The sequence below is a fragment of the Podarcis vaucheri genome (assembly GCF_965113315.1).
Source record: "Podarcis vaucheri genome assembly, chromosome: 9".
NCBI lineage: Eukaryota > Metazoa > Chordata > Lepidosauria > Squamata > Lacertidae > Podarcis > Podarcis vaucheri.
The window spans coordinates 6935040-6954154 of NC_138767.1; the positions used below are offsets into that span (position 1 = coordinate 6935040).

General features: G+C 47.0%; 1 protein-coding gene across 1 annotated transcript in view; it reads right to left on the minus strand.

Moving 5' to 3' along the window:
* Positions 1–764: 764 nt before the first annotated feature.
* The window catches only part of ADRA1D (adrenoceptor alpha 1D), a 63773-nt gene continuing 45422 nt past the window's right edge, over positions 765–19115 (minus strand). The window contains exon 2 of the mRNA XM_082236509.1: positions 765–2235. Within this exon, the coding sequence (XP_082092635.1) occupies positions 1661–2235 (575 nt within the window). The 3' untranslated portion in view covers positions 765–1660. The remainder of the gene's footprint in view (positions 2236–19115) is intronic.

Consider the following 19115-nt stretch of genomic DNA (forward strand, 5'->3'; position numbering starts at 1 on the left):
TCTGCACATTCACACACACACACATTGCTCTCCATCTTCCATCCAGAGAAGCAAAAGGCATCGTCAGAATTCAAGGGCACACTTGAGCCAAGCAGAAACACTCGGGATGCAAAGCAGGGACAGTGAGGGGCGTGGCCTGAGGAGAGGGTGTGGCCTGGAGAGTGTTCCAAGGGCCTGATAGGGAGGCCTTGGGGGCCGCATTTGTGTCCCTCAGAAAGTTGCACTCCAAGCAGATATTCCCTCCGTCTTGCTTTCTCCCTCGAAACAACAATGACATGAAAGAGATATTCTGTGTTAAGACTCTGTTCCTCCTCCCCTCTGGATCAAGGGGTGGAGCTTCTGCGAGCTCTCTGATTGGCTACCCTCTTTCCCCCTCTTGCCTGAGGTGACATGCCCTTACCTCTCCTGCTTCCATGTTATGTACTGAGTTGAATAGGATCCAAAATGCAGCAGTCTGACTGGTCCTAGAACAATAGGGTTCAGAATGCAGCAGTCTGATTGGCCCTAGAACAATAGGATCCAGAATGCAGCATTCTGATTGGTCCTAGAACAATAGGATCCAGAATGCAGCAGTATGATTGGTCCACAGGAGCCACCAATCCAGCTCCAGGTGGAAGTGAATCTGCAGCCTGATTGGCCTACAGGTGAATCCCGGAATTAGCCAATCACGTGGGGCCCATTGTGTAAATAATGTATATAAAGCAGACATCCTGGGGGAACTTCCATTCCTCCTCACCACTATGAGCTGAATAAAGAGCATGAAATCCACTCTCGACTCCAAGTATATTTCACTCCACATGGCCCAAAATTGCAGTTTTCTGCAACGAAGAGCTCAGAATCAAGAGTAACAGTTGGGCAAATTTATGCAAAACCCCCCGAAACCATTAATTTATGCCATTAATTTATGCATTTCAGAGTTTCTAGGCAAATACTTGGGGTTTCCCCAGTGCCAAATATGGGGGGGGCACAGATTAAAAAGGGTTTCCCAACCCTACCAAGACCACCCCCTTGCCTATAAGAGAAACAAATACTTCTCACTGCTTTGTCTCCTGTGCTGACAAACTCTTCTTCCATGGACTACCCCAACGCTCATGGGAGTCCATTGAGCTGGACCTGCCCATGTAGACCTCGAAGGGTCCCATCCAGATCCATGGCGGATTCGACCGCAATATTCTGAGCACCAGTACAAAATAGGGCACCCCACACCTGGGCTAAAAATTGGGTATTTGCCAACCATCTTTCATTCCGGTGGACTTTGCCCGGTGGAAGGAACAGGTGGCAACTTCTCCCCTCGCAGATTCCAAGTTTGATGACGGCTGAGGGAAAGGGCCGGGTTCAAATCAAACAGTTTATAATCTGCCTTATCCTGAGTCAGACACAACTGAATCAGTATAGCCTACACGGCCAGGCAGAGGCTCTCCAAGGTATCTGGTGGAGGAGACATTTTCTTCCTCAGTTTTTGCTACCTGAGACCCTTCTTGGACGGGAGATGGCTTGGGGCAGAGCATGGGGCCTTTTGTACTCAAAACCCGGGCTCCCGCACTCGGCTCCCAGGGCATCCACTTGAGTCTACCTGCCCCCCTTTTGACAGCCAACCACCGCACAAGAGACATCGACAAAAGAAAACGGAACCCCAAAGGGCAGAGATCCCTGCTGGCAATTAAATATCCGTCTCCTTAAGCCCGCAGGACTCGGAGTCCGTCAAATCGTCGTACATTTGGTACTCAATGCACTCCATGAACTCATTGGGGATCCCGATGGAGACCGACTCCACCTCCGTCTTGTACGAGGCCACGGCGCCCCCTTTGACGGAGCTGCCCCGGATTTTCTGCGAGAGGCTGTTCATTTTTTCCTTCAGCTGGGTGGAGGGCTTCTGGAAAGGGGAAAAGAGTCTCCACCTCTTGAAGTTCAGAGTCCTCCGTTTGCTGGCTCTTTCCAAGCTGCCCGAGTTCAACATGAAGGAGCCGTTGAGCGTGGAGATCCTAGACCTGGGCTCCCTCTCGGAGTCTTGGCCCGACCCGTTCATGGAGGCTCCTCGCCAGTGGTTGTCGTAGACCCTCCAAATGGGCCTCCTCCTCCTCCGGCACTGGCACTTGAGGAGGCGGGTGAAAGCCCTCTTGAACTCTTTGCTCGAGCAAGGGTAGATGATGGGGTTGACGCAGCTGTTGAAGTAGCCCAACCAGAAGATGACTTTGAAGAGCATCCCCGAGGGCTTCAGGGAAGGGAAGAAGGAACCTGGGCAGGAGATGGGAGAAAAAACAAGGCAAGGACGTAAGAATGGCATTGCAGTGTCAGACCACAGACCTTAGCATCGCAGAATCTTTTTTTCTTTTAAATTTTAATTATACTTTTCAGATATATACTTTTCACTGATTTTACAATCATTTTGACTTTTTTTTATTGGTACACCAAAAAAGAAAACAAAAACAAATGAAAATATTGATAAACACAATATTAATTACAAAACAGTAAAGCAAAAAAATGGTCTTCAGCCATTTAGCCATTTAGCCATTTTAAAACTTGACTTCCTTCCCCCTCTTTCTGCAGCTCCTTAAATTTATTTTTAATATCTTCTGCATTATCTAAACTATCTTAACTTACTCATTTACTTATCTTCTTTAAATATATAATCTTATGTAGCTGCAGGTTATTACAGTAATCTTGTCAGTGTTTTTATCTGTTTACAATTTGTCTGTAAATATTCAATAAACAATTTCCATTCTTTTTATAAAAAGTTTGTTCTCTTGATTTCTTATTCTTCTGGTAAGTTTTGCCATTTCTGCATATTCCATAAGTTTTTGTATCCATTCTTCCTTTGCTGGGACTTCTTCTTTCCATTTTTGGGCAAGTAACATTCTCGCCACTGTAGTCGCATACATGAATAAAATTCTATACAGTTTAGGTAGTTCTATCCCTCTTAGCATCACAGAATCTTAGAATTATAAAATTGTAGAATTGTAGAGTTGGAAGGGGCCAGTGGTCATCTAGTCCAACCAGTGTGGTGTAGTGGTTAAGAGCAGTAGTCTCGTAATCTGGGGAACCAGGTTCACGTCTCCGCTCCTCCACATGCAGCTGCTGGGTGACCTTGGGCTAGTCACACTTCTTTGAAGTCTCTCAGCCCCACTCACCTCACAGAGCGTTTGTTGTGGGGGAGGAAGGGAAAGGAGAATGTTAGCCGCTTTGAGACTCCTGAAAGGGAGTGAAAGGCGGGATATCAAATCCAAACTCTTCTTCTTCTTCTTCTAGCAATGCTGGAATCTAAATATCCCTTCTAGACATTTGAAGGCAGCCCTGGGTAGGGAAGTTTTTAGTGTTTGATGTTTTATTGTGTTTTTAGTATTTTGTTGGGAGCTGCCCAGAGTGGCAATCCAATCAGATGGGCATAATAATAATAATAATAATTTATTATTTATACCCCGCCCATCTGGCTGGATTTCCCCAGCCACTCTGGGCGGCTTCCAACAAAATATTAAAATGCAACAGTCTGTTAAACATTAAAAGCTTCCCTAAACATTACTCTTCCCTATTATTATTATTATTATTATTATTATTATTATTATTATTACATCCCTCCAACAGTCATGTCTGGAGAGTGAGTGTCGACCCTGCAGGGCCAGAACAGTTCATGCAGAAGTGGAAGGTTTCACCTGGCTCAGGAAAACCCAAGGTTTGCAGAAGGATCACATTGCATCCCGTTGCAGACTTCACATGCTCAGTTGCTATGGAGTGCTGACTGCTAGAGAGGGAGACACTGGAAAATGGAAGCATGTCTGAAGAAAATGGAATATCCTGCAAGAGGGCATGGCTGGCTGGCTAGGACCCTAAACTAGAGCGATCCATGTTGCAGCAACATCTGTTTAACCTGTAACTGTGTCTGGTCTTCTGGGGGCCCATGGCCAAACAGTGTGCTGCATGGTTCAGAAAGGGTTTGAACTCTCTCCCCTACACATCAAACACTGAATCTAACTTATTGCATCCCTCAAAACTTATTTACACTGTTGAATTCATCTTAACGCTGCCAGCGTTTTCAGCTGTATGCAATTATTTCCCACATATTCTATAAACACTTTCCAATCTTTTTTAAACATATGTTCTTCTTGTTCTCTTATTCTATATGTTAAGTTTGTGAGTTGTGCCTATTCTGTCAACTTAAGTTGCCATTCTTCTTTAGTTGGGACCTCGCTCATTTTCCAAAACATGGGCCACAGTAATAGCACACATAAATAACCTTTTTTGACACCTGGGAATTTCAGTCTGAATTATCCCCAACAGAAAGGACTCTGAATTTTTTTGAGAAAGTACATTTAAACATTTTTTTCAATTCATAATGGATCATTTCCCAATACTCTTTTACCCTTTTACAAGTCCAATACATCGGAAAGAATGTTCCCTCCATCTCCAGCACTTATCTGATTCAGTCTTATACATCTTAGCAAATCTCTGAGTTAAATACCACCCGTAAATCATTTTCAAGTACTTCTCCTTCAAAGAAGAACATGCTGTGAACTTCAAGTAACTTTTCCAGAGTTTTTCCTAGACATTAAAATCTATACTGTGTTCCATATCTATTGCCCACTGTGTCACTGAAGCTCTAACAAGCTCATTTTTTTGTTGGGAAGTCCCATTTTATACCTGCGCTCAGACCATCAAGGTGTGGTCCAAGGTAGAATGGGGGTGGGATCCTTTCTGGACCCCAGATCCTGACCCCAGAGTTATGGCCTCAACACATTCCTGCAGGGCTGGATTTAGGTTTGATGAGGCCCTAAGCTACTGAAGGTAATGGGGCCCTTTATACGCCCATCTGTCCCTTGTCAACAACAAATTGTCACTGTTTTTTGTGTTGAATATATCTGTATAGTAATTTATGGACCTAATAGGTATCTAAAGCCATTTGCACATGTTGCCATGCAACCAGTCCATGCAGAATGTAAAAAAAAGGTAAAGGGACCCCTGACCATTAGGTCCAGTCACGGACGGCTATGGGGTTGCGACGCTCATCTCGCTTTATTGGCCAAAGGAACTGGCGTACAGCTTCCGGGTCATGTATCCAGCATGACTAAGCCGCTTCTGGCGAACCAGAGCAGTGCATGGAAATGCCATTTACCTTCCCGCTGGAGAGGTACCTATTTATTTACTTGCACTTTGACGTGCTTTTGAACTGCTAGGTTGGCAGGAGCAGGGACCGAGCAACGGGAGCTCACCCCATCACAGGGATTCGAACCACCGACCTTCTGATCGGCAAGCCCTAGGCTCTGTGGTTTAGACCGCAGCACCACCTGACATGCAGAATGTAGGCACCCTATATATAGAAATGAGCAAATCAGTGATATTTTAGGGAGCAGGCTAGCAGGCGGGACTTATTACTTACATCACAGGAGCCTACACAACACAAAACACTGTTGCTGTAGGTAGGTTTTATTTTATTTGTTTTTAATCTTATACTTTGGAAATGTACATCCAGTTTTTTCCTTTAATTTTTTTAGGGGGTCCCCAAGAGGGTTGGGCCTTAAGCTCTAGCTTTTTTTTAGCTTATATGTATTTTTAGCTTATGGGACGCGGGTGGCGCTGTGGGTTAAAGCCTCAGCGCCTAGGGCTTGCCGATCGAAAGGTCGGCAGTTCGAATCCCCGCGGCGGGGTGCGCTCCCGCTGCTCGGTCCCAGCGCCTGCCCACCTAGCAGTTCGAAAGCACCCCCGGGTGCAAGTAGATAAATAGGTACCGCTTACCAGCGGGAAGGTAAACGGCGTTCCGTGTGCTGCGCTGGCTTGCCAGATGCAGCTTTGTCACGCTGGCCACGTGACCCGGAAGTGTCTCCGGACAGCGCTGGCCCCCGGCCTCTTGAGTGAGATGGGCGCACAAACCCCAGAGTCTGTCAAGACTGGCCCGTTCGGGCAGGGGTACCTTTACCTTTACATATTTTTAGCTTATATGTATATGACACTACATTCCTGTGATTATTCACGTTTCTGGATGGATTGCTCATGCAATGGCACCCATGGCAGCCAGCCCCTGCTTCTTCACCAGAAATGAAGCCCCCTCACCCACGCCCTTCCCCTCACCTCCAGGTCATAATGTGATGGAGGGAACCAAGAGGACTCCATCTCCAGCGATGCAGAGACCGAAATCTCCAGTCCCTGATTCACACCTGCCCCAGAGTCTAAAGAGGATCTAATAAATTACAGAGCAACTCTAACCACCCCTACTCAGAGTAAGTCCCACTTGGGTTCATAGAACTGTTGGGCAGGATGCCCAGGGTTCAACCCCATGCAAAATTTCAGTGGGGTTTACTTCAAAATAAGCGAGATTAGGATTGCAGTCTAAATTTGTTGACTCTAGACTGGCGTCTCCAAACCTCATGGATCAAATCTACACTTCCAGGTGCCATAAGAAAGCTGCAGAGGTAGCGCAGGATAGTGCGCACTCCGGAAATGATCTCTTTTAGCTTCTGCCTTCTGGAAGAAGGTACAGGGTTATAAAGACTAGGACTAGCCGCCTGAGAAACAGTTTCTATCCAGATGCTATTTTGGTTTTAAACGCAGTGTAAGGAGTCTCTATGGGAGTATATTGTATTTAATTATGGGGTATCAGAGTGTTTAGGGGGCTAACCAGACTGGGATAGCTGGGATAGCAGGCTTGTTGGTTTTTGAATGTCTGATATAGATTTTTGAATTTCGTTGTTCTGTATGGGACATGACAATAAAGATTCGTATCATATCGTATCAATACGCTTTAGCATGGCCCCAGGCTGGTGTAGATGGGGTCTGTAGAGTCACAGAAAACAACAGCAACAATTTGTATACCATCCTATACCCGCAGGTCTCAGGGCGGTTACAACACAATATAAAAACACAAAATACATGTGAAAAACAAAAACAAAAAAAGCGAATGTAGAGTTGGAAGGGACACCAAGGGCCATCTAGTCCAACCCCCTGAAATGCAGGAAGTCTGATGCCTCCAGGTTGGGCACCAGGTTGGGGAAGCCTGGTCTACGTTGTAACTGGGAATGGATTGTGTCTGGGTGTTCGTGTGTCAGCCCAGCCTCGGCCGAAACCTCAAGGCGAGATTCTTCTCCCAAAAGCGATAATGAGAGCTTGCCCTAATGCCAGTGGCGTAGCGTGGGGGGTGCAGGGGGGCCCGGCCGCACCCGGCGCAACATCTGGGGGTTAGGGTTAGGGGGCGCAAATCCATGGGTTAGGGGGCGCAAATCCACGGGTTAGGGGGCGCAAATTACTTGCCTTGCCCCGGGTGCTGACAACCCACGCTACGCCACTGCCTAATGCCATTATCCATTCCTGGAGTTTTGCCTTCAGAAATAGAAAGTGGAACGGCTGAGAAGCCAGCAGGTCCAGTCCTTTGATTGTGGCATGATGTTCTTGGATAATTGGAAGAGGCTTTCTTGTGCAAGCATCAAATCCTCTCTTGCCTATTAATCCCCATTTGTCCCCATTAATCCCCCGCTAACCCTCTCGGAGTTCCGGCACGTGGCGTTTCCCATCTCTGTACAGCAGATGGCTCTCTTGCACTCTGCCCGGCCTCCGTGGCTATTGCCCAGGGAACTCTAAGAATAACTCTCTGACTCAGCCTGACTGTTTTTTAATTTTAGATGAATCATGACGCTGCGTGACTGCGGTGTTAATTTGTATTATGGGTAAATAGCATGCGCTTCCAAGGCACTGGTGCTAAACCCCGGTGTCAAAACAGCTCCGAGGGGAGCGCTTGGCATCGCGGGGCAAGGAAACGTCGGAATCCTGAAAGCGAGAACAGAAAACAACATCTCACAAGACAGCCCCATAGTTTGCTGGCTGAGAAAAGGAGCCTCTGGGACCTGTTTGTAGAGGGGAGAAAAAAACACACCCAGCAACATTGTGGGGGGTCCTGAATCTGCAGATTCCAGGGCAAGTGATATATTCATTCACAAGAACATAAGTAGACCCTGAATACAGGCTTCAAGCTCTGGTGAGTTGCATTGACAAACCAAACACAGGGAAATGATGTATGCAGAGTCAGACCTTTCGGCTCTCCAGCTCTGGGTTGTCTACGTGCCAGAAATGAACCGGATCTGGCGGGTGGGCCAAATCCTTAACTTCCTTACACCTTGCTGGCCAAATGAAAGGTCGATGGGGAAACTCTCTGGCCAAGCAGGTGCCATCACAGTGACATCAGGCAACGGTTCTCAGGACTTCAAAGCACCGGTTCAGCAGGCTTGAAGTCACTGAATCACAGAATTGCAGAGTTGGGACCATTCAGTCCAACCCCCTGCAATGCTGGAATCTTCATGCCCAATGTGGGATTCGAACCCACAACCCTGAGATTGAGAGACTCATGCTCCACTCACTGAGCTATCCCAGGTGATAGGGTGGTGACTTCAAGCCTGCTCCCTTCAGGGATTGGCTGCATCAGCAATGTCTAGGCAACACGATGACCATGTACATGCGCAATAAGCAATCTTTTATAGAATTCCTTCAAACCACAACAAATCCAAAATGAAATCTTTAGTCTCAAAGTCTCTGAAAATCTTTGAATGAAGCGAGGTACCAGACTTTGTATGATGAAAGACAAGCTGTGAAGCTTTGTGTATTCAGCAAATATGATGTCCGACACTGAACAGTGATTCCGGATATAGACTCCTGTTTTGTAGAATTCTTCGTCAGTGTGGTGGGAGGATATAGAATTGCTTCATAAACCCATCTTATTTTGAATGAATGTATGTAAATGAAAATATCAAATGCTGTGGACCAGTGCTCATGTAATAACGTAGTCACTGTTGCATGATAGAGCCGGGAGTTTCGTGATTTGCTGACTTGCTGATTTTAATTAGCAAATATTAACCAGTAAGGCTGTGAGTAAAAGCACACCCTTGCTTAAAAGTTGCAGCTATTTTGGAGCTGGTATGTTGTTAACTGTACCAGGGAATGAAAAGAAAAAAAAAGAAACATTGAAGATGGACAAGAGATTTTAGCTTGGAAAGATGTTTAGCCTGGAAAAAAGGGAGTCTGAGAGGAATTTGAGAGCCATCTTCAAATATCCCAGTGGCATGCTTGTTTTTTCCTGCTCCGGAGGGTAGGACACGAACCCAGGGCTTCAAGTTGCAAGAAAGGAGATTCCGACTAAAGGTTTTGGGGGAAAAACTTTCTGACAGTAAGAGCTTTTCGGCAGCGGAACAGACTCCCACGAGTAGTGGTGGACTCTCCTTTTTAAGCAGAGGTTGGATGGCCATCTGCCATGGATGATCTGGTTGAGATTCCTGCATTTCAGGGGGTTGGACTAGATGACCGCTGGGTCCCTTCCAACTCTAGGATTCTATGATTAGTCTGTGTTGTTTCTTAAATTGTCACACATCTCCCCAAAAGAGGAGCTCACGTGTTATGCGCTCTCTCTCTCTCTCTCTCTCTCTCACTTTTAAACAAAACAGCCGAGCTATTATTCTGGAATCCCAGGCAGGGGTGCAGCCAGAATCTTTGAGAGGTTTCTTGTGCCGCAATTGGCAAGCCTCAAGTCCCTTTTGGAAGGGCATTTGTTGATCACCAGACTTGCATTCTGGAGCAGCCTGGAACCGACTCCCAAAATACCTTGGTGATGCTCTTTTTTCGCTCTCCCCCTTCAACTCCCTCCTCAAAAGCCAGCCGTTCTGTGAAATAAACACCCCCCCCTTAACCTTCTTCCCTTCCCCTCATTGCCCCTGCGGTGTGGCAAATTTAAGACTGAAAGTTCCTCCAGGCAATGATAGCTCTGTCAGTAGAGACTCATAATCCCTGTGTTCAAGCCCCACGCTGGGCAAAAGATTCCTGTGTTGAAAGGGGTTGGACTAGATGGCCCTCATAGGCCCTTCCAGCTCTATACTATTTAAAAATAGTATAGTATTTAAAAATAAATACTATTTATTTTTTATCCCGCAAAGCAGGTCCAACATCCTCCGGCAAGGCCCACTGCCACTGACACCTGCCCTGGGTCTGCAAGCCACCCTTTTGAATTTCCCACAATGCCCCAGGGCATTATGGGAAAGGTAAAAATGTTGGCTTGCAGCTGGTCCCTGCCATCGCCGAGCAAGTCCACGGTTGGGGGCCCACCGATATAGGAAGTGGACCACCAGAGAGCTATTTCCCTGGGAGATATAAAAACAAAAACAAAAAACCAATATTTCTGGAGCGAGGATGGGCAGTTGTGGTCTTTATTGACCAAATTAGATGCTTTTGTGTTATGTACTGAAGTTCTCACCCTGGGCCAGCAGGGGGATACTGTAGATAGTTTTCACCAGGTCCGCATATGCAAATAAGGAATTGAAAGTGACATCCAGTGATTGGATAGTTACAGAAAGTTGTTACTGTTGCTTTGTAGTTGAGCTCTATATAAGCAGGTTGGCTGAACCCTTCAGTTCAGTTCAGTTCTGGCCTGTGAGTAAACAAGAGCTGTCTGAAGAATCGCTGTGTCGTCTGATACGTTCACCCACAACTTAAGACTTTGGGCTGTACCGGTCCACCCTGATTTCCCAAACAGCAGTGGTTTATTCCAGCAGGAGAGTAGCTTGCTTCTACATGGCTTCCTCTGCCCCTTTGGTGGGGAGAAAGGGCCTGTGAAAAGCATTTGGAAAACAGACAAGCCAGCCAGATTTTTTAGACCTCGGCTTGGAGGAAGGGAGGAGAGATGGAGGCTGGGATATATGCAATTCGGCTGATAGCGGCAACTGTGCTTATCCACAACATTCATTTTCATTCAGGTGTCCCTGCTTTACGGAGGGTATTCCTCTGTTCGTCAGGGTCCTCTCTTTAAGGGGCCATCTTGTCAAAGACCAGAGAATTGGGGGACCTGAGAAGCAGTGCCCACCAAGACCTTAACACCTGGGCAGCAGACCGATTGCACTTCGACTGCAATTTCAGCAACTGTTTCTAACTCTTTTGCCTCTGTGCATATAAATCGGGGCATGCAAATACGATGCAAATGTGTGCCCAATATAGCCCCCTCTCTCTCCCTTTTTGGTACCTGCCTGAAATGCAGGCAGCCGCCTGAGTTTGACACAGAAAAGATTGATGGGTGCATAGCTCCAGGGCTCTCTGCCTGCCTCTGGGGACCCTACCCAGCCTGCAGCCCTCCCTTGCCCTGCTCTGTGCCCTCCTTGAACTCGTTGGCCTGTCTGGGAAGCAGGAGTGCCATCTGGGCCCCACGACTGTGGGTGTCGGGGCTTGTGGGTGCATTACAGCGTGCACAGCCCTGGCACCAAAATGTGTGGGTGCCAGGCCCCTTCATGGGGAATTTTTTGGGTGTTTGGGCACCCAAGGCCCCAGGGAGTTGGCACCTATCCTGGGATGTTCCCTTGAGATGCTTGACTGGGATGTTCCCCTGAATACTGCTTGACTGCATCGAGAGGAAGGTAGGTGTGTCTTTGTGTGCATGCCTGGAAAAAGTGGGCTATAAATGCAAAAAATGAATGACGTGTTACCGTCTCCTTTCTTTCCAGTATTAGGAAATGGTCCTAGCTTTGTTGTTTGCCTTTTAAGTCTCCCTGGATAGCTGAGTCAGTGAAGTATGGGACTCTTAATGTCAGGGTCCTGGGTTTGAGTCCCATGTTGGGCAAAATATTCCTGCGTTGCAGGGGGGTTGGATGATCCTTGCGGTCCCTTCCAACTCTACTATTTTATAGACCATAAGCATCAAATGCAGCATATAGTAAGAAGAAGAAGAAGAAGAAGAAGAAGAAGAAGAAGAAGAAGAAGAAGAGTAGTAGTAGTAGTAGTAGTAGTAGTAGTAGTTTGGGTTTGATATCCCGTTTATCACTACCCCAAGGAGTCTCCAAGCGGCTAACATTCTCCTTTCCCTTCCTCCCCCACAACGAACACTCTGTGAGGTGAGGGGGGCTGAGAGACTTCAGAGAAGTGTGACTAGCCCAGGGGTCAGCAAACATTTTCAGCAGGGGGCTGGTCCAATGTCCCTCAGACCATGTGGGGGCCCGGACTATATTTTGAAAAGAAAACAAAGAACAAATTCCTATGCCCCACAAATAACCCAGAGATGCATTTTAAATAAAAGGACACATTCTACTCATGTAAAAACACACTGATTCCCGGACTGGGCCAGATTTAGAAGGCGATTGGGCTGGATCCGGCCCCCGGGCCTTAGTTTGCCTACCCATGCACTAGCCCAAGGTCACCCAGCAGCTGCATGTGGAGGAGCGGGGACGCAAACCCGGTTCACCAGATTACGAGTCTACTGAGTTATCCAGATGACTGGAGATTTGAACCCTGTACCTACCACCTGGAGTGAGTCAAGCAAACCTAGAGACCCCAGGGCTTGAGAGTAGCTCACTTGGTAGACATTCAATTTCAGGGTTGTGGGTTTAAGCCCCACATCGGGCAAAAGATCCATGCATTGCGGGTGCTGAAGACTCTCGTGGCCCCTTCCAACTGCAATTCTACAATGATTTTATGAAACAATGAATGGGGTTCTCCGCTTCAAGTCAAAACTCCCTTTTGGCTTCCTCTACTCTTAGCCACCGGAAGTAACTTACAATGAGGCTTCTTAGCGTTCCGCTCAGCATTCCTGGTACGTGACCAAACTGAGATTGATTCATTCTCTACCTCCCCGACGTGGCTGGAGAATGAAGTTTGGTTGTGCAGGGACATGTGTTCGCCTCGCTGTCCGTGAATCGGGCTGCTGGCTGATGAATTACTAGTGTGTGACGAAACGCACCGATCGGCTTCCCAGCTGAACACCGCAGGTTTAGAGATGCGAGCGGCTATTCTTGGCTCCATTCATCCCTGGGGCCACGTTCATCCTTAAAGCAACCCCCAGCTCCCATCCACGGCAGTAAATGAATTTGCGCCGGAGGAGAAATTGGCCCTTCTCCTGCGTAGGCCCGAGAGAGCCGTTAAGCTCTTCCGCAGATTAAAATGTCTTTTGGCAAAACAGGGGCCGGTGATATTTATTATCTGCTAAGTGAGATGAGCTGAATGGCCTGGTCACATACAGGACAGTCGCATGCTGGTCGCGAGGGGCTTGCGAGGTGGACGAGCAGGGGCTCAGTCAAGCTCTCTGGGGCTTGTGGTTTGGCCCCAGCATAACCTCACAAGCCCCTGGCCCTCAGAGACATCCGTCCCTTGCAATATGAAATGCAAAGCACAGCTCAGGAGTAGAGCATTTGCCTTAGGATAATAGAATCACAGAAACATAGAACTGTAGAGTTGGAAGGGACCCCAAAGGCCCTCTATTCCAGCCCCCTGAAATGCAGGAATCTCAGCAAGGCAACAGCAAACAAACCTATGGTCACGTAAAGCATACTCAATAAACACATGAGACGTAACCGGCTGTGTTGTGATTCAAGGACCCGACACCAGCTTGGGGATAAGAAAGACACATGGACACAGTATATTAGGTTACAGGTAAAGGGAACCTTACCATTAGGTCCAGTCGTGGCCGACTCTGGGGTTGCGGCGCTCATCTGGCTTTATTGGCTGAGGGAGCCGGCATACAGCTTCCGGGTCATGTGGCCAGCATGACTAAGCCGCTTCTGGTGAACCAGAGCAGCGCACGGAAATGCCGTTTACCTTCCCGCCGGAGCGGTACCTATTTATCTACTTGCACTTTGACATGCTTTTGAACTGCTAGGTTGGCAGGAGCAGGGACCGAGCAACGGGAGCTCACCCCGTTGTGGGGATTCGAACCGCCGACCTTCTGATCGGCAAGTCCCAGGCTCTGTAGTTTAACCTACAGCACCACCTGCGTCCCTCATTAGATTATATTAGGTTAATGGGCTAAAAAAGGCCACAACTTTATTGATTACAGCATGTGAGAGGTATTGGCTTGGGCACTGGATAAAACAACAGGGAGGGGTGAGTCTAACAAGGGTTAACCACCAGTGGGAGGAGCCTGTTGATGCAAATACAACTGGAAGCTCCCCCAGATGTCACCGGGGGTCATGCCATGGCCCTAGCCACCAGCAAGGGCGTCAGACAGGATCCATGACCGCTGGATTCCTTTACCGGAATACCCATAAAGTGGAGGGGTAGGCGATGGGCACACCCTGCCCTCCAATACACAAACATATTCCAATGCCTAACCGCCAATACCTAAAAGTTGTGACAATTTGCTACAAGGTGGGCGAAAAACCAAGTGAACCAGCAGCGGAATGAAAGGGAAGTGCTGCCGTGGCCGCATCTGAGCGGCTAAACCCCGCCCCCAAGCCTCCACCTGATTGGTTGGCTACCTGGGGGCGTGGCAGCCAGGCCAGCTGGTCAGGGGCTGGAACGCCCCCTGCCAAGGCGGGAAACGGCTCCTGCTCGCAACTCCTCCCCTCTGTATGGAGGAGAGGCTTTCTTAGATAAATGGACCTTATGCATGAACTGACTATAGAATGATCTGATCCACTGGGTCTTCCGCTTTGTTCGTTTGTTGAACTTTATGACTTACTTCTGTTGAAATTTACAGTTTGATACTATGAATAGTAAATCTTATTTATCTAAGAACACAGCCGGTTACGTTTCATGTGTTTATTGGGAATCTCAGCCTCAAAGATGGCTATCCAACCTCTGTTTAAAAACCTCCAAGGAGGGAGAGTCCACAACCTCCTGAGGGGGTCTGTCCACTGTTGAACAGCTCTTACTGTCAGAAAGACCTTCCTGATGTTTGGCTGGAATCTCCTTCCTTGTAACTTGAAGCCATGGGTTCGAGTCCTACCCTCCAGAGCAGGAGAAAACAATCCGGGGGAAACTCGAATTGGCATTTGCTCTGATTGAGCGCTAGCTATGACTCAGTTGGTAGAGTATGAGACTCTTAATCTCAGGGTTGTGGCTTTGAGCCCCACATTGGGCAAAAAGATTCTTGCATTGCAGGGGGTTGGACTAGATGACCCTCGTGGTCCCTTGCAGCTCTACGACTCCATGATTCTAAAGAGCATTTGAGTTGGCAAAGTTGACGGGGAAGATCCGGAATCAGCGCGAAGAACTGTTTCAACTGTTGAAAGAACATTGTAAACATCTGAAAACGTTTGTAGGTTTGAGTTGAAATGTTTTGTAATGTGACCATATGGAACTGATTTACATGCCGTATTTTTCGCCCTATAGGACGCACCGTCCCATAAGGCGCACCTAGTTTTTTTGGGGGGAAATAAAGGGGAAAAAATTATTTCCCCACCAGGCGCGGGGCTGGGGCGGCCCGAGCTTCCCCTGACCCCAGCCCCCAAACAGGCAGCTCTCTGCAAGCCGTGGGAGCCCAGCGCTGGCTCCCGCTGCTTCGGAGAGGTCCGCGAAGCCTGGACGCGCTGATCTCAGTGTGTGCAGGCTTCGGGATGCCGGCAACTCTCCCCAAGCAGCGGGAGCGCTCCCGCTGCGGGCGGAGAGGTCCGCGAAGCCTGGAGAGCGAGAGGGGTTGGTGCGCACCGACCCCTCTCACTCTCCAGGCTTCAGCGAAAGCCTGCATTCGCCCCATAGGACGCACACACATTTCCCCTTCATTTTTGGAGGGGAAAAAGTGCGTCCTATAGGGCGAAAAATACGGTATAATGAGGTGAAATATTTAAAAAAGAAGATAGAAGGTAAAAAAGTGGTTATAGAAATGCTAAAAATTTCGGAAATATGTTCGGAAGTCAGAAAGAGGGACGGAGGGAGGTCGCTGCTCAGTTGGAGCAATGTTTCAGGCTATAGCATTATATAATAGAATATGATTATGATAATATGGAAAACTCAGTAAAAATTGTTATACAAATAAATAAAAATAAAGAGCATTTGAAGGCAGCTGGACAAAAGGAAGTGTGGGTGATCCCTGAGCTGGCATGCGCGAACGATCCAGCCCAGCTGAAATGCCACAGAGTCCAAACTTTATGACAGCGTCAGCATGCGCGTACGTGTGAGCATGGATGATGCAGAAGCATCTTCAGCAACCAGACTCCTTTCCCCTCTCAGCCAGCCTCAGTCTCGGCCTGGCCTGCCGCATCTTGGAGGTCATGAGACTTTCCTTGTTTTGTTTAGACTGCCTCTAAGCAGCCCGTGATTGATGCCTCTCCTTTTAGTTAATTGCGTTTCTGCTCTTGATGCTTTTATTGTGACATTTTATGGCTGGCTTTGGTTCTTATTTTTTTTAAAAAAAGAATGATTACGTTCTGCTTTTATGCCTTCTGCTTTGAGTCTCCAGAATGGCAGCATAAAAACAAAATTAGAAAAATGAAAAAGCATGGTGGTGAAGTTCCCTCCTTGCTGTGCCTCCCTCAGTTATCTGCAGTGTGTTGGGTCTGAGAGACAGGTTTTCTTCCTCTCTTCTCCCCACCTGTTTCCAGCAAATTGCAATTGCAAAACCAGGTGGTGCTTATCGAAGGTCGGGTACTGCCAGCTGCCACCCCTTGTAGCAAGAGCATGTCAGGACTTGACCTTCAGACCTTGCTGCGGTTACATGATCCATGTTCCCTACATTTCAGCCAAGAAGGCTGAGCAGGTTGTGGAGCAAAGGTGTCAGGATTCGAGGTGCCAAGAGTTACTCAGAGACCCTATTCCCCCTCCAGGGAATTTCCTTCATATGTGGTGGACTTGTTGTTTGTTGTTGTTGTTTAGTTGTTTAGTCGTGTCCGACTCTTTGTGTCCCCATGGACCAGAGCATGCCAGGCACTCCTGTCTTCCACTGTCTCCCACAGTTTGGTCAAACTCATGCTGGTAGCTTCGAGAACACTGTCCCACCATCTCATCTGTTGTCCCCTTCTCCTTGTGCCCTCTATCTTTCCCAACATCAGGGTCTTTTCCAGGGAGTTTTCTCTTCTCATGAGGTGGCCAAAGTCATTTGATTTCCTTCAAAATGGATAGGTTTGATCTTCTTGCGGTTCATGGGACTCTCAAGAGTCTCCTCCAGCACCATAACTCAAAAGCATCAATTCTTCGGCGATCAGCCTTCTTTATTGTCCAGCTCTCACTTCCATACATCACTACTGGGAAAACCATAGCTTTAACTATACAGACCTTTGTTGGCAAGGTGATGTCTCTGCTTTTTAAGTTGCTGTCTAGGTTTGTCATTGCTGGTGGACTTGTACCAAGGCCAAAGCCTTCTGGGATATAATATATAATGAATTTTAAAAGGTTTTTAAATATAATTTCAACAAAAAACCAGAGGCATTTTTGTTAGGTTTAATTGGAGAGGAAATTCAAAAAAGAAAGATGTAAATTTGTTTATGTATGCCACAACGGTTGCAAGGATACTTCCAGAAATGGAAGCAGCAGGAACTTCCTACATTGGAAGAATGGCAAACAAAGATGGTGGAATACGTAGAGTTGGCAAAGCTGTCGGGGAAGATCTGGAATCGGTGCGACCAAATGTTTCAAACCGAGTGGAGCAAATTTATATTTTACATGAAAGAAAATTGAAAACATTTGAAAACGTTTGTAGGTTTGAGTTGAAATGTTTCGTAATGTGAAAGTAAGGAGCTGTTTTACATATAACAAGGTGAAATGTTAAAAGAAGATAGAAGGTAAAAAAGTCGTTATAGAAATGCTAAGAATTTATTTAAAGATGTTTGGAAGTCAGAAAGAGGGAGGGAAGGTGGTTGATGCTCTGTTTGAGCAAGGTTTAAGGTTATAGATTTATGTAATAAAATGTGACTAAATATGGAAAACTCAATAAAAATTATTATTATATATAAAAAAGAGACCCAATTCCCCCTCCAGAGCTACAATTCTCTCTGGGGTTTACCAGTCCATCCCTTTTCTCAGGGAGCTCTGGGAACTGTAGCTCTGTCAGGAGACCAGGGGATCTAAAAACTCTCCTCGCCCTTAAAAATGACAGCTCCCAGAATTCTTTGGGGGAAGCCTCGACTGTTTAAAGCAGCAGCAAGGTGCTTTAAATGTATAATGCAGATGTTTGCTTCATGCTCTGACGGCATGGTATGAATAATGGTGATTTTAGCACAGCGCCGAAGTGACCATGATAATGCTTGGAGCCGAATCTTCCTCTCATTTTTTTTTTGCAGCCAAGTCAAATCTGCAAAATTCAAGAAACTTGGTGCAGGCTAGGGGTTAACCTCCAAGTTCACATTCTTAGAAAACCAGAGGGAGGGGAGGAACTTGGAAGCTGGAAAAACAAACACAGAACAGTCTTGGGTGAGGTTCGGCCATCACGGAACTATTTTTCCAAGTCTCCAAGTGAACAGATCGCGCATCCATTGCATTTGCCCTTTTATGAGTTGTCTGGGTGGATGATTTGCCATCAGTTTTTCCAGGGTCACCTTTTGCTCTTTAGCAGGAAGCGTTTTTCTATATCCCCAGCGAAAAGAGAGGGTTGTGGGGGAAACTGCACACTCTCTGGTTTGATTAATATGAATCAATCGGTTTTGACACAGACTAATCCGGCATATGCCCTCTCTCAATCAGCATGCAAACCGAAGCACGGCTGGCTATCCTTTGAAACTGACAATTCCCCGCTGATGCGATGATGCAGTTCTTCAACACCAAACTGCACAGAAAAATGCCCATGTTTGTGAAAATAATGCACAGAACTCTACCAAGGGGAGAAGGAATGGCTTGCACAATTGGGTGTATGAAGCAAACTTGTGTATTATTTGTTGATTTGCTGGACCCTGAGACCCCTGGGTATAGGGTGGTACTGTATATAAATTCAATAAATAAAAATAAAATAAAATAAAAGTAATACAGCAGCAGCAGCAGCAACGAAAACCCACTGCTTCAAAACAGCAAAACGTAAACGCACAGGTAGATACGGCAACTCCATTTCTCAGGGAACATTTTGTGTCTCCTGAAGCCCCTCCTCTTTCAACCCCAAAGTATTTGCAGAATTCAGCAAAACCCTGATAAAACTGTGAGGGGAGTCTTGCCAGATCAGACCAAGGGGACGTCGAATTCATATTTTCAGCAGCGTTCAGCCAAATTTCTCTGGGAAGAATGAATATAGGAAGAACCCTGGAATTAGCCTGTTCTCATAGCAGCCAACCAGCTGCCTATGGGAAGCCTCCATAGCACAACAGCGCCCTCCCCTGGGGAACAAATGCATTAGTCTATGCGCCAAGATGGTCAAGGGCAGGGGTCAGCAACCTTTTTCAGCTGTGGGCCAGTCCACCATCCCTCAGACCATGTTGTGGGCCGGACTATATTTTGAAAAAGAAAATGAACAAATTCCTATGCCCCACAAATAACCCAGA